This window comes from Gymnoscopelus microlampas (genome assembly GCF_963454915.1).
Source record: "Gymnoscopelus microlampas genome assembly, chromosome: 6".
Lineage (NCBI taxonomy): Eukaryota > Metazoa > Chordata > Actinopteri > Myctophiformes > Myctophidae > Gymnoscopelus > Gymnoscopelus microlampas.
The window spans coordinates 51,326,800-51,342,658 of NC_139943.1; the positions used below are offsets into that span (position 1 = coordinate 51,326,800).

At 41.4% G+C, this 15,859-nt stretch overlaps 1 protein-coding gene across 1 annotated transcript in view; it reads left to right on the plus strand.

Annotated features, from left to right (window-relative positions):
* Positions 1 to 15,029, plus strand: part of LOC311047895 (mucin-5B-like) — a gene marked incomplete at both ends in the record, with an annotated part of 59,617 nt that extends 44,588 nt beyond the window's left edge. Inside the window, 11 exons of the mRNA XM_084060844.1 lie at positions 204 to 373; positions 497 to 566; positions 1,527 to 1,651; positions 1,763 to 1,794; positions 3,652 to 3,835; positions 3,974 to 4,157; positions 5,194 to 5,363; positions 6,694 to 6,725; positions 7,793 to 7,976; positions 14,070 to 14,223; positions 14,870 to 15,029. Of these exons, the coding sequence (XP_083916970.1) occupies positions 204 to 373; positions 497 to 566; positions 1,527 to 1,651; positions 1,763 to 1,794; positions 3,652 to 3,835; positions 3,974 to 4,157; positions 5,194 to 5,363; positions 6,694 to 6,725; positions 7,793 to 7,976; positions 14,070 to 14,223; positions 14,870 to 15,029 (1,465 nt within the window). The remainder of the gene's footprint in view (positions 1 to 203; positions 374 to 496; positions 567 to 1,526; positions 1,652 to 1,762; positions 1,795 to 3,651; positions 3,836 to 3,973; positions 4,158 to 5,193; positions 5,364 to 6,693; positions 6,726 to 7,792; positions 7,977 to 14,069; positions 14,224 to 14,869) is intronic.
* Positions 15,030 to 15,859: the final 830 nt, after the last annotated feature.

Sequence of the window (15,859 nt, forward strand, 5' to 3'; positions counted from 1 at the left end):
TCCCTTTACCGGGACAAGTGAAGTCCAGTACGGGACGCGCCTCTTTTGGTCAAAATACGGGCCGTCCCGGGCTAATACCGTTGGTAACCCCTACATATGACTCATATGATCGTCAGTTTATGTTAACGTCAGAGGGAGAATGCCAACATACGTTGCATTTGGACTTGACAATTGACACCGTGCCTCTCTTCTCTCACGTCCAGTGTTTTTAAGGAGTGTCACGCTGCGGTGCCACCAGGACCGTTCTACCAGGCCTGTACGTTTGACGAGTGTCACACTCGCATGGGCTGCACCAGTCTGGAGACGTACGCAGAGGTCTGCGCCCAAGCGTTTGTATGTGTAGACTGGAGGACGGCCACCAACGGCACATGTGGTAATTTAACCTTTCATTTTATACTTACTTAAAACCCTATTTTAGACTGTTTGCTTACTGGATCATCATTTGAAATTGTATAAAGAATTTTGTTTTTTCTTTTTCTGTCCCCTCTTATTGCAGAATATGAATGTCCAGAGGACAAAGTTTACAAGCCTTGTGGTCCATCTGATCCACCAACATGTAATGCAAGGTATCCGTCTGTCTGTCTGTCTGTCTGTCTGTCTGTCTGTCTGTCTGTCAGTCAATACATACATGTCATACACACTAGGGGTGCAGCGGTTTTTGGTTTGCACGGTTCAATACAACTTAACGAACCAAAGGTTTTAGGTTAAAAAAAACAAAAAAAAAACATCACTGCTGGGATTCCCCTCGGCCTGCGAGTGAATCCAGCTGGTGTTGCTCGCCAAAAACGGCCGATTCAGGAGCATCACGACACATTGGGAGTCTGTAGATCGTCTATATTCGGTAGACGACATCATCGCATTGATAAATGAGCATAATGACTAGCCTACCTGACGTTATTGCTGTCCTCTCCACTCGTAGCAGGAGCTCATTAGAAGTTATGACTGTATAAAGGAACTCTTCTTGTAAGCGTTATAAGCTTTCTAAAAATCCTAAAGCTGGGGCCGATGTCACGTCCGTCTATTATTTCTCTGAGTGATCATTCCTAAGCTGTGGTAGAGCGCCTTCTTGTGGAATTAAAAAAAATATATATTTGAAAATAGTACGCATATCTGCGTCCTTGGCGGATAATGTGTTAAAATCCGATGTTTAATTGCCGTAAACTAAACTTTGAAGTGATTTTTTTGCGACGTACCTCCCCCTATTCCCTACACAGCACACTTGTGAGTCACTTGTGAGGCATGTGTGTACACACACACACACACACACACACACACCCACACACACACACACACACACACACACACACACACACACACACACACACACACACACACACACACACACACACACACGATGTATGTATATGTACGTATGTATGTGTGTATAAATGTATATTGTATATTATATATTACATACTGTAGATTATATATTGATCTAATTTCTATCTTAATTCCTAATCCACATACGAACATGTTGTAGTTACTGTCTGTAATTCTGGACCGTAATGCATCTTCTTAACATTTAGATACGTTGAATCGTGCCAGGGACAACACAGCGAGCTGAACCCCCGATGCCAGTTTAAGGAGGGCTGTTTCTGTGCTGAGGGGACAACGTTGCTCAATTCAACCTCTGACTCCTGCGTTTCTACCTGTGAGAACATGGCATCATTGATCTGCGTTAATTTATCGTCTTTCTAAGAGAAAACTTGTATTAAATGCTCCAGTGAAAACAATCACCCGTTTCTCCTTCTTTCTGTTTAAGGTTGCTTTGGACCTGATGGAGAACCTAAAGAGGTACGGCAGGGGTGATGCAACTTTGATGATGGAGAGGGCCACTATAATTCCACACTCACTCCAGAGGGACACATTACATATACTGTCGGGCAGACAACTCTTATCTCCGTATTTTAACTTCTTTCATAAATTAATGCTGTACTTGGCCATTTGGAAGCCCATGAGGGTCCCTGGACCCCAACTTTAGACCCACTGGTGTAGCAGAGTGTTTCCAGTGAGCCAAAATGCACACAATATCAGCACCCTGACTCTGTTTGACCAGAATGGAACAGAGCCTTCATTAGTATCATTGGTAACACCTGTGAATGTCTTCATAATATGGTTGCTGTGAATAGAGCCTATTGTTGCGCCCTTCTCTTCCTAACAGGAAGGTGAAACCTGGAAGCCAGATGACTGTACCACTCAAACATGTGACGCTGGTGAAGTCATTACAGAGTATCATTCCTGTCCACCAGTGATCATACCTGTATGTGAAAATAACTTACAACCGGTCAAGGTTTACGATGAAACGGGATGCTGTTTCCAGTATGAATGCAAATGTAAGTTCAATTCAGACTAAATCTAAATTCACAAAACCTTCACACTTGTCATAATTTGTCAAAACGTTATCCCTGTGACAGTCTATTTTTGTTCCACAACATGTTTATTGACTCCATTACTTCATTAATTTTTCAGGCATCTGCTATGGCTGGGGCGATCCTCATTACGTCACATTTGACGGTCAATATTACAGTTTCCAGGGAAATTGCACTTACGTCTTGGTTAAAGAGATTATTCCACAATACAATTTCACCATTCTTATTGATAACGAGAACTGTGGTAACAACGGTGCTCCGGTATCTTGTGTACACGCCTTGACGGTGCGTTACAAAACATATGAGGTTACCCTTCAGCAAGAGAGGACCCCGAAGACTGTGAACGTGGTAAGTATTCATGTCATTTCAATTTCATTATATATTATACATTATTATAATTTTAAAATGATTTATGATAGAAAAATGCTCCTCGGAGCACAGGTCTCCGCCAGGTCAGGTATGTTAGTGTGGCCTCCTGGTGGCGCTATAATAGGCCAATGTGAAAAGGGTGCCATTTCTTCTTCGGCCTTTCAATCGGACACTGCATTCATGATTTAAGGCATTTTTGTTCCAAAAATGTCTTTTGCTAAATTAGACCTGCTGGTGGCGCTATAACAAGCGACAATGTGAAAATGGTGCCATTTATTCCTCGGCATAGTGGGAAGGTGCGCGCAAAATTTCATGGAAATCACATGCTGTTCAAAATGAACCAATTCTGCAAACTTTAGAAGCCAATCTTAGCCAATCAGGATAGAATATGGAAAATCGGACAGATCCGTGTTGATCACATGACTATAGAGATACTGTGTACTGATTTGCGTGAGGTTTGGACAAAATCTGTAGGAGTGATATCCAAAAATGTGTTTTGCACAAATCGGCCTCCTGGCGGCGCTATAACAGGCCAATCTGAAACATTCGCGGCAGAGGTTCGGCTTTGGCATCGAGGGAGTGTGTGTGCATGCACAGTTTCGCAGCAGCCGGGTTAACGGTGCCGGAGATTAGCTGTTCACAGACAGACACACGGACGGACGGAGAGGGTGCAAAACATACTCTCGCCATGCCTTTCGGCCTGGCGGAGACAATAATGTATTGTATATGTAATGCGTCACCATTCCCACTGTAATGAGGCTTTAATAATGTTCTATAAATCATATTTTAAAGGAAAATTAAAATGAATGTCATTCTTCTTGAGACAAAATTACGCTTTTAGTAAAAATATCTCATAGTTAAGCAGAGTTAGAGCGATGACTCCATGAACTCTAACTTACTTTGCAAATTTCAGGTGCTCGTCAATGGCAAGCGTGAAACCCCAACCTTTTCTAATGATGACTTTACAATAACAAGCAGTGGGATTGAGATGCTGTTGAAAATCCCGGCGATCAAGGCCACTGTGACGTTTAAAGGGTTTCTCTTCAGTGTGGACCTGCCTTTTAACCTCTTCCACAACAACACAGAGGGACAATGTGGTGAGATGATCATTTTAAGACCCTTGTGGCAATAAAATTGATCAGGAGGAATTAACATAAATTTGTAATTAGATATTTAATATTTCATTTGGTGTGAAACATTGTTAATAGATTGTGTTCATATTTTCCCCTCAAAAGGAGTATGCGACAACAACCAGTCGAATGAGTGCAGGCTGCCAAACGGGACGATCCATTCCTCTTGTTCTGAGATGGCACATGAGTGGCAAGTAGAGGGCCACGACAAGCCGTATTGTATAGAGCCCCCGCCTCCACCACCACTGCCCCTGTGTAAGGCTGAGATCTGTCAAATCATAAAGAGCAGGTATGAAATAACAGAGTGACAAACAAATCATAATGAGCAGGTATGAAATAACAGTGTGACAAACAACGAGGCAAAGTAACGCCAACGTCGACCCATTCTCACTCCCAAATCGTCTCATGACTAGGGTTGCCAACTTTCAGAAATGGAAATACCGGACACATGCACGCGAACACGTGCACGTGTCTTTTTTGGCCGCATTTTGGTACTTTTTTATTTTTTTTGTTACCTTATTTCGCTGTTAGGGTTAGGTTAGGATTATGTTATTTAATTATTTTGGGGGAGCCAGACCCCCAAACTCATGAAATGCATAGAAATCTATGAAATCTAAATAAATAAATAAATACATCCATGAAATATACATTAAAAAAGCCAGCCCCCCAAACCCCTAAAAAACATAGAAATCTATGCATTTTGGAACAGTTACTACAGTATAATTAGCTAACGTGCTGCTGCAGCCACGGGGGGAGGAGGAGGAGAGGAGACAACTCATTCTTTCATAATATCCACACAGTTTTGGGGCCAGGCACGTTGGCTGTTATGCTGTTGTAGCTCAGTCCGTGTCTAACTAACTATAAGCTAGTATGATATACCGTAACATGCAGCAACTGATTTTCGGTAGAGCAATGCCAATGTTAGATACACGTGCACCTTTATTTTGTTTCGCCCGCTTGAACCAGCGCACATTTTTCCACAAACACAATGAGAAAAGTCTCACACATGGCACACGAGAGCACGAACACTGAGCCTGCCCTGTCAACTGAGCGGCACCCCCAGGGTCCTAGCGCCCTTCGGATACAGCACACAAACACAGAGGCAGGCAGACGCACAGAATTTCCCTTTACCGGGACAAGTGAAGTCCAGTACGGGACGCGCCTCTTTTGGTCAAAATACGGGGCGTCCCGGGCTAATACCGTTGGTAACCCCTACATATGACTCATATGATCGTCAGTTTATGTTAACGTCAGAGGGAGAATGCCAACATACGTTGCATTTGGACTTGACAATTGACACCGTGCCTCTCTTCTCTCACGTCCAGTGTTTTTGAAGAGTGCCACGCTGCGGTGCCACCAGGACCGTTCTACCAGGCCTGTAGGCTTGACGAGTGTCACACTCGCATGGGCTGCACCAGTCTGGAGACGTACGCAGAGGTCTGCGCCCAAGCGTTTGTATGTGTAGACTGGAGGACGGCCACCAACGGAACATGTGGTAATTTTAACCTTTCATTTTATACTTACTTAAAACCCTATTTTAGACTGTTTGCTTACTGGATCATCATTTGAAATTGTATAAAGATTTTTTTTATTTTTTATTTTTTTGTCCCCTCTTATTGCAGAATATAAATGTCCAGAGGACAAAGTTTACAAGCCTTGTGGTCCATCGGATCCACCAACATGTAATGCAAGGTATCCGTCTGTCTGTCTGTCTGTCTGTCTGTCTGTCTGTCTGTCTGTCTCTCTGTCTGTCTGTACCAAATGGACCCTTACGGTCCATTTGGTTCCATTTGTACACTCTCAGAGTTACGCACCTGTAAGGGGCCATCTGGAAGCCCATGAGGGTCCCTGGACCCCAACGGTAGACCCACTGGTGTTTCCAGTGAGCCAACATGCACAATATTAGCACCCTGACTCTGTTTGACCAGAATGGAACAGAGCCTTCATTAGTATCATTGGTAACACCTGTGAATGTCTTCACAATATGGCTGCTGTGAATAGAGCCTATGACTAGCCTACCTGACGTTATTGCTGTCCTCTCCACTCGTAGCAGGAGCTCATTAGAAGTTGTTATGACTGTAGAAAAGAACTCCTCTTGTAAGCGTTATAAGCTTTCTAAAAATCCTAAAGCTGGGGCCGATGTCACGTCCGTCTATTGCTTCGAGGGATCATTCCTAAGCTGTGTTAGAGCGCCCTCTTGTGGAATTTTCAAAACAACTCATTTGAAAATAGTACGCATATCTGCGTCCTTGGAGGGTAATGTGTTAAAATACGATGTTTAATTGCCGTAAACTAAACTTTGAAGTGATTTTTTTGGCGACGTACCTCCCCCTATTCCCTACACAGCACTTGTGAGGCATGTGTACACACACACACACACACACACACACACACACACACACACACACACACACACACACACACGATGTATGTATATGTACGTATGTATGTGTGTATATATATATATATTATACATACATACTGTAGATTATATGTTGATCTAATTTCTATCTTAATTTCTAATCCACGTACACATGTTGTAGTTACTGTCTGTAATTCTGGACCGTAATGCATCTTCTTAACATTTAGATACGTTGAATCGTGCCAGGGACAACACAGCGAGCTGAACCCCCGATGCCAGTTTAAGGAGGGCTGTTTCTGTGCTGAGGGGACAATGTTGCTCAATTCAACCTCTGACTCCTGTGTTTCTACCTGTGAGAACATGGCATCATTGATCTGCGTTAATTTATCGTTTTTCTAAGAGAAAACTTGTATTAAATGCTCCAGTGAAAACAATCACCCGTTTCTCCTTCTTTCTGTTTAAGGTTGCTTTGGACCTGATGGAGAACCTAAAGAGGTACGGCAGGGGTGATGCAACTTTGATGATGGAGAGGGCCACTATAATTCCACACTCACTCCAGAGGGACACATTACATATACTGTCGGGCAGACACCTCTTATCTCCGTATTTTAACTTCTTTCATAAATTAATGCTGTACTTGGCCATTCTATGTCACACAAAAGTAGCAAAAATAGCTGATCTGCGACGCGTTTTGAGCTTGTAGATCAGCTATTTTTGCTACTTTTGAATTGGAATCCTGATTTTTTTTTTTTAATTAGAATCCTGAAAAGTAACATTTTTCTTTAATTTCAAATGCATGCTTATGTTAACTTTATGAACTTAAATACAAATATATTGGACATAAAAAAGACAATATAATTTTAATATTAGTCATTAAGCTATAGTATAGACTGAAGTAATTAAAGCGGGTCATGTTTGCATGTTTGGAATTGTAACAGCTGAAATCAATAATATATCAGTATTTAGATATTAACCCCCGGGCCGCCAGTTGCCCATGTATGAGGTACGGTATTCAGCTGTAGGTCACAGATCACAAAGCCTACTTCACCTCGTGGTGTCTGCCATGATTGTACTACAGTATACTAACCAAGCCTACTTCACCTCATGGTGTCTGCCATGATTATACTACAGTATACTAACCAAGCCTACTTCACCTCATGGTGTCTGCCATGGTCCTATGACAGTATACTAAACAAGCCTACTTCACCTCATGGTGTCTGCCATGGTCCTATCACAGTATACTAAACAAGCCTACTTCACCTCATGGTGTCTGCCATGGTCCTATCACAGTATACTAAACAAGCCTACTTCACCTCATGGATCCACCCACCAGCAAATCCAAGCCTGATTCTCCTCCTAAAACCAACTCAGTCCAGTTGAGGGATTCAAGAGATCTCTTGAATCTCTTGAACTTACATATTTCTGTACAGTATGGTGATGGTTTTATCTATATTTCTGTACCGTATGGTGATGGTTTTATCTATATTTCTGTACCATATGGTGATGGTTTTATCTATATTTCTGTACAGTATGGTGATGATTTTATCTATATTTCTGTACAGTTTGGTGATTGGTGGAGCACTAACTGTACAAACTGCATGTGTGACGAGGAAACCAATGACGTCCAGTGTGGTCCGGTACAGTGTCCCATGGTCTGGGAGGAAATACATTGGTGTGATGATGATTACACAGATGGTTGGGTAAAGGTCCCGTACATAGAGGACTGCTGTGAGAAAGTACGATGCGGTGAGTTATGTGAGGTTATGCGTCCACTAGCGTTATTCCTGTTGGTATCGGTATAGGCGTTATTATGTATTATGTTTTAGTTTAGTTTTTTCGTTGTTCTGCTAACACCGGAGAAAAACAAAAAACATTAAATTATGAAATGAATCATTTTAGCAACTATATTCCTCTTTCATTAAGACAGTACTGACCTCTCCTTTACCAACAGAATGTAATACAAGTCTGTGTTCACCCTCACCAAAGTGTGATCTGGGATTTGAACCAAAGATGCATATCTCAGAGGAGAGCTGCTGTGAATACACTTGTGGTAAGACCGTCCTCTTCATCAGTGGTGTAAAGTAACTAAGTACATTTACACAGTACTGTACTTGAGTACAATTTTGAGGTATTTTTACTGGAGTTTTTCCAATTTTCTGTACTTTTACTTCTATTCCATTACATCTCAGAGCAGGCCCGGCGCCACGGGGGGCCTGAGGGGGCATGGCCCCCTCAGTTTCAAATTGTGCCCCCTCAGTTTATTTTGGGGAGAAAAAAAAAATGAAAATGTATTTTTTTATAATTAATTTGTTGATAAAAAAATAAAATCGGTAAAATCAGGCAAAAATAAGAATTAAATAACATAAGCCTAAACTAACCCTAACCCCGAAATAAAGTAACAAAAAAACGCCCAAAAACGTCCACAATCCGCGCAATTAACCGCAAAATTTCCCGCGTGCGCACGGGTCCCGCAACATGCACGCACGTGCATGCTGCGCGACTGGTGTGCCCCCCCACAATTTTCAACTGCCCCCTCAGTCATTTTATCCTGGCGCCGGGCCTGTCTCAGAGACAATTATTATACTTGTATGCAACTATAATTATTTGAAAACTAGTTACTAGTTACTTAGTAGATTTAGATTATTATTAAAAAACATACATTAACCGCTTCAGCCCTATATACATTTGACATTTGAAAATAGCAGATCTACAAGATCACAATGTGTTGTGATCTTGTAGATCTGCTATTTTCAAAAGAATTTTATACATTTGAAAACTTTAAATGGGACATTCTGCATAATGACTATTTATTGCAGTATTGATACTTTTACTTAAGTAAAAAATTAGTACTTTCCCACCACTGCTCTTCATCACTCTTACCCCTGTGGTCAGATCTGCATCACTTAAAGCAGCACTCTGCAACTTTTGTTTAATGAATACAATGATAATTTTGTCCAATCTGTATGGTAGAGTATGTTAATATAATACAATTTACACAATCTGTATGGTAGAGTATGTTAATACAATTTATTACCCGGCTTGGTTGAATGCTCGATTCTGATTGGTCAGTCATCGGTCGTTATTTCTGGATAATGACCGATGAGCTCTATAACGGACCGCTGTGTAATCAGAGACTCAACCTGCGCTGCTTGGTTTTATGCTTTATCCAACATGACAGCCAGACAGACATGTAAACAAACAACCAATGTCATTTACAACTAAACGTTGCTCTCAAGAATGTTTTTGAAAACAACAAGTGAGAAATAGACGATGCAATAACCGAAAAGTGATTCTATTTGATCCACTGCACTTCCTTGTTTATCGTGGCACAACAACGGGGGAATACCAAAACGCTCGCCCCAAAACACAGTCGCCCCGGGGCAAATCCGGCGGTATTACAGGCAAATCGGCGGTATATAGAATGGGGGGCGAGTGTGTTTTGGGGCGAGTTTTCCGGTTACCTTGTGGAATACTGTCATTTGTTTTCCGGGGCGAACTTGTCCGCCCAGGCCAATACTTATGGAATACTTTCATTGCTGTAAGCAAGGAAACACTTTGTTTTGTTGTTACTTTTGGGTAAATGTATGACCACCTCCCCATGCATTATCCCTTGCATAACTTATATTGGTGGTTGTATTTAGCAAGACATTGGTGAGACATTTTTCATCCTGTGTCTAGGTGAGACATGACCTTTGACCTGAAGGTCAAGATTCAATGGCAGATTCCCTGAGCAAGCGGACAGGCTCTATTAGCTCAATGATAAAAAAAAAGTGAAAAAAATAAACGTCAGCACATGACATGGGTTCAAATCCAGGGTAGAAGAGGAAAGTTACATAGTGAGTGCATCTTTAATTATGTGACAACCACTAGTAATAATGGATTATATTTGTTGTCTTATATTTTTTTTAGTGCCGAAAGGTGTCTGTGTCTTCAACGATACCGAATACATGGTAAGCAAGCCTGGATATGAGTAAAACATGCACTTTTTCATACAGACATTAGAACTGTACATTGCATTTGGCATATTATGTCACTGAACTGTGATGTGTGTAGGTGCACTGCACTGCAGGTGGCGCCTTGTAAGACACAAATAGAATGATTCTTTTCCAGCCTGGTGTGGAGGTTCCCAACACAAATACAATAATTATTGGGGAGGTTCCCAACGACCGATGTGAAACCTGCCACTGTGGTTGGATCACGAACCCCGGCGGGCTGCATGACATGGAGTGTGTCCCCAGAACGTGTGAACCCTGCTCTCTGGTCAGTGAGTTAACTGTAACATAGTGTTGATTTTGACAGCAAATTTTGATTCTGTTTCAATCATAGTCTTTTGAATCAAATTCCACTTAGGGTTGGTCATATTTCAGTCATCTGAAATGATTTACTGTTTTTAGTTTTACATTTAGTCGACTAAATATCATAAGATTATAGTCGACTAAATCGACAGTTGATTTAGTCGACTAAAATGTGTTTTGGCGGTGCCTTGATGGTGTCGTAATTGCTGATTTTACACTTGGTGGCATGCTGAAAATAGCCGATCTACAAGCTCCCAACGCGACGCGTTGGGAGCTTGTAGATCGGCTATTTTCAGAGCGCAACACCCGAGCTCAAACAAACATAAAATTACTTGTCTTGTAGTTCTACTGGATCTCTTCTCCACTAGATCCCTCACTAACATTTTAGTCATTTTAGTTGTTTTTATTTGTTGACAAAATTGTCAATACATTTAGCCTTAATTTTAGTCTTCGTAGCTTAGTCTTTATTTTGTTTTTATTTAGTTTTCGCCATTGAAAAAAAGGTAGTCGACGAACATTTTTCGTCATAGTTTTAGTCGACGAAATCAACACTGCTGTAACATGACATGGAGTGTGTTCCCATCAGTGTTGATTTTGTAGACTAAAACTATGACGAAAAATGTTCGTCGACTACCTTTTTTCATTGACGATAACTAAATAAAAACTAAGCTATGGTGGTGACTAAAACCAAGACTAAATATATTGACAATTTTGTCAACAAATAAAAACTAGATTAGAATGTTAGTGACGGACTAGTGGAGAAGAGATCCAGTTGAACTAAAAGACAAGTAATTTTATGTTTGGTTGCGCTCGGGTGTTGCGCTCTGAAAATAGCTAATCTACAAGCTCACAACGCGCCGCGCTGTGACGAGTTGTGAGCTTGTAGATCGGCTATTTTCAGCACGCAACCAAGTGTAAAATCAGCCATTACGACGCCATCAAGGCACCGCCAAAATACATTTTAGTCGAGAGCCGAGGTAATAGCGCCGGTTCCGACCCGGCACTAAGTGATTATGATAAAAACACGGATCCGACACGTGCGGGTCCGTCTCGGCTCCTGTAGGGTATTTTCGGAATCGGGGGGCCCGTGAAGAGCTCTACCTCAATACCCTCATATCTGTCCAACTACTTCTTCTCCAAAGTGGGTGACACCCACAGCCACAACACTAGAGGGAGCTATGATCTAGTTCCTTTTAGCCTTTATGTCTGACTGTACCACCATGCTGTTTACATTTGACTAATATAGTATTCAATCAATCCATCAATCAATACTGATAATAATGATGATGATGTTCCTTCATAAAGGTCTATACGTATGAAAATGAATGAATACATACTGATGATCTTATTTCTTCATAAAAGGTTATGTGTAATTGTGTATGAAAATATGACTAGAAAGAATCACCCTACTTTGGAACCACATTACTCTGGCATACTGTTACGTAGAAACATGATTTAAAACGTGAAACAGCACACAAGAACAGGGACTTTATCGTGGTTCAAGCGATATTCAAATCCGTCACACGGTTCTTACGCAATTACAGTTCAAAGTTTGGGTGGATCGTACCAACACCAAAATTGCACACGTTGTACATCAATATCTCGGGCCACTCACAGTGAGAAACAGAAAATCGCATTTGACTTGTACTTGTTTCGCTATAGTAATTTGTTTGGACATACGGTAGCTTGCACTGCGAGGTGTTGTGAGCTTGTAGATCGGCTATACAGAGAATTTTGCAAGTCATTATGTTAGCTAGCAGGGGTGCTTGCTTGATATATCGATATCATCAATCAATACTGATGAATGTATTCCTTCATAAAGGGCTACATGTATTAAAATGAATGAATACATACTGATGATGGTATTCCTTCATAAAGGGCTACATGTATTAAAATGAATGAATACATACTGATGATGGTATTCCTTCATAAAGGGCTTTGAACTCAAACTGACTAAAAGCTGCTGTGGGGAGTGTATACAGACCAGCTGTGTTGTGGTGCTGCCAGACGGAAACACTCACATTATTGAGGTGGGTTTACATGCATACGAGTGAAAACATACACACCAGTCAGTTCTCAAATGTTTTCGTGCCAAGGACCCCTGGGGGTCCCCGGACCCCACTTTAAGAACCACTGGAATACTCATATTCAATGGTACACATTTAATACACAGTGAATACACATTCAATGGGCTTAAAGTCATATTATCAACCGTTTGTGTTTCTCTGACAGCCTTCACATAGCTGGACTCCACCGGATGATAACTGTACATCGTATCACTGCCCCATAGATAATAACTTCACGGTCATTCAATCGCTTGCACTGTGTAGTCCTGAATATGACTGCCTTCCTGTGAGTATACGTCTTTAACAGACCGTGTTATTGGTTTGATGGATTATTGTGGCTAGTAGCCGTTTTACATTTGCCCTTAATGCTTTTAATTCTACCTGCAGCCTTCTTGAATGCTTTTAATTCTACCTGCAGCCTTCTTGAATGCTTTTAATTCTATCTGCAGCCTTCTTGAAAACGAATTTATCAGCTTCTATGATGTGGTTTGGACATTCTGTTTTATGTATCCCAGTGCTTTTCATAGCCTGAATGATGAGTACAGTATGCATATTAAACATAACATAACAGTGGTGTGTCTTTATGTCTGACAATGTCAAAATTAATGCCCACGTTACAGGGAACTGAACTGAGAATGGATGCAAGTGGCTGTTGTAAAATTTGTGAGTAATATATATTTTACATTTTATTGTTTATTTGTTGTTTATTCAGTATTATACTGAGATTTAAGAGTGTTAACTTTGCTGCCACTATAGTTGCTACTGCACACACACACACACACACACACACACACACACACACACACACACACACACACACACACACACACACACACACACACACACACACACACACACACACACACACACACACAACCTCAATGTGTCGTCTTGGCATTAGGCACAAACAAATCAGTCCGTTCCATACATGGGCAAAAAAGGGGGTACGTATATAGATCTCCATATATGGCCATTAATGGGACATGGACTGACAGATACAGATATCTCCATATATGGGCATATCAGTCAGCATCGCCCGTGCGACGGAGGTGTGAGGGCCACCTAGCGGCCTGAACCCTAGATGTGAGGGCCACATAGGGGCTGAACCTCTAGATGTGAGGGCCACATAGCGGCCTGAACTCTAGATGTGAGGGCCACATAGCGGCCTGAACTCTATATGTGAGGGCTGCGTATAGCGGCCTGAACTCTAGATGTGAGGGCCACATAGCGGCCTGAACTCTATATGTGAAGGCTGCGTATAGCGGCCTGAACTCTAGATGTGAGGGCCACGCAGGGGCCTGAACCTCTAGATGTGAGGGCCACGTAGGGGCCTGAACTCTAGATGTGAGGGCCACGTAGCGGCATGAACTCTTGCCATGCCTTTCGCCCTGGCGGAGACAAAAAGTAATTTTGGGGGTGAACTATCCCTTTAATGTGTTATGTTACAATGTGACTGAAGTGCCTCTCTCGTCCCCCAGGTACTCCAGGTACTCCAGGTCCTCCAGGCACTCCACCACGTAAGGTTAGCTGTGAACTCCAGGAGACCAGCAAGTTCCTCGAGGTGAACGGCTGCAATTCCACGGTGCCGGTGGAGCTCACAGCCTGTCGTGGATCATGTGAAACATCCTCATGGTGAGAACCAGTGGTTCTCAATCTTTTAAAATAATCATACTTGAACTGGGCACCCCCACCCTGACAAACTCTTGTAATTGTAGGAGTTGAGTCATTACATTTAGTTTGACTCGCTTCCACAGATAAATATTGTGAACATTTTGTACAGCTTGTAGATCTGCTAATTTCAAACATTTTTTTTAATACATTTTGAACTTGTGAAACGGGACATTCTGCATACATTAGTACTTTGACTTTTGGAACTTTTTAAACTATATTTTGATGCTGATACTTTCGTACTTTTTACTCAAGTGCATTATGAATACAGGACTTCTACTTGTAACAGAGAATTTCTATATTGCCGTATTGATATTTTCACTTAAGTAAAACATGCAAGTACTTCTTCATCCATCACTGATGGTTCCTTGTCTCTATATGTTAAGGTACTCTGTGGAACACAACACCATAATGCTGTTGTTCCTTGTCTCTATATGTTAAGGTACTCTGTGGAACACAACACCATAATGCTGTTGTTCCTTGTCTCTATATGTTAAGGTACTCTGTGGAACACAACACCATAATGCTGTTGTTCCTTGTCTCTATATGTTAAGGTACTCTGTGGAACACAACACCATAATGCTGTTGTTCCTTGTCTCTATATGTTAAGGTACTCTGTGGAACACAGCACCATAATGCACTCCTGTTCCTGCTGCCAAGAAGTGTCCACCAGTCAGAAGGAAGTGGAGATGATCTGCCCAGGAGACCAGAAGACGACTCACTCCTATGTTTACATCGACCAGTGTGACTGTCATCCCTGTTCCAATTAACCCATTACAACCCCATATGGGTAACCACCGGAGTCCCTCAGGGCTCAATACTGGGGTCTTTTCTGTTTTCCGTTATTGTGGCGAAAGCTTTCGCTGAAAATAGCAGATCTGACAAGCTCACAACCAGTGGTGGAAAGTAATTAAGTACATTTATTCAAGTACTGTACTTAAGTACAATTCTGAGGTATTTGTACTTTACTTGAGTATTTCCAATTTCCAATACTTTTACTTCTACTCCACTACATCTCAGAGGCAAATATTGCACTTTTTACTCCACTACAATTATTAGAAAACTTTAGTTACTTACTAGTTACTTTGTAGATTTTGATTATTATTACAAAACATACATTAACCACTTCAGCCCTATATACATTTCGGCCATTTGAAAATAGCAGATCTACAAGCTCACAATGCGACGCGTTGTGAGCTTGTAGATCGGCTATTTTCAAAAGATTTGTATACAATTGAAAACTTGGAATGGGACATTCTGTATAATGAGTACTTTTACTTTTGCTACTTTAAGTATATTTTGATGCCAATATTTTTGTACTTTTACTCAAGTAAAATTTGAATTCCGGACTTTTACTTGAAACAGAGTATTTCTACATTGCCGTATTGATACTTTTACTTAAGTACAAAATGTGAGTACTTTTCCCACCACTGACTGATCTGCTATTTTCAGCGAAAGCTTTCCCCACAATACCGATGCTGGGGTTTAAGTGGTTAACGTATTAAAACCGGGAATACATGTCATTTTAGTTTGTAGCCACACACGCACACGCACACGCACACACACACACACACACACACACACACACGCACGTTCTTTT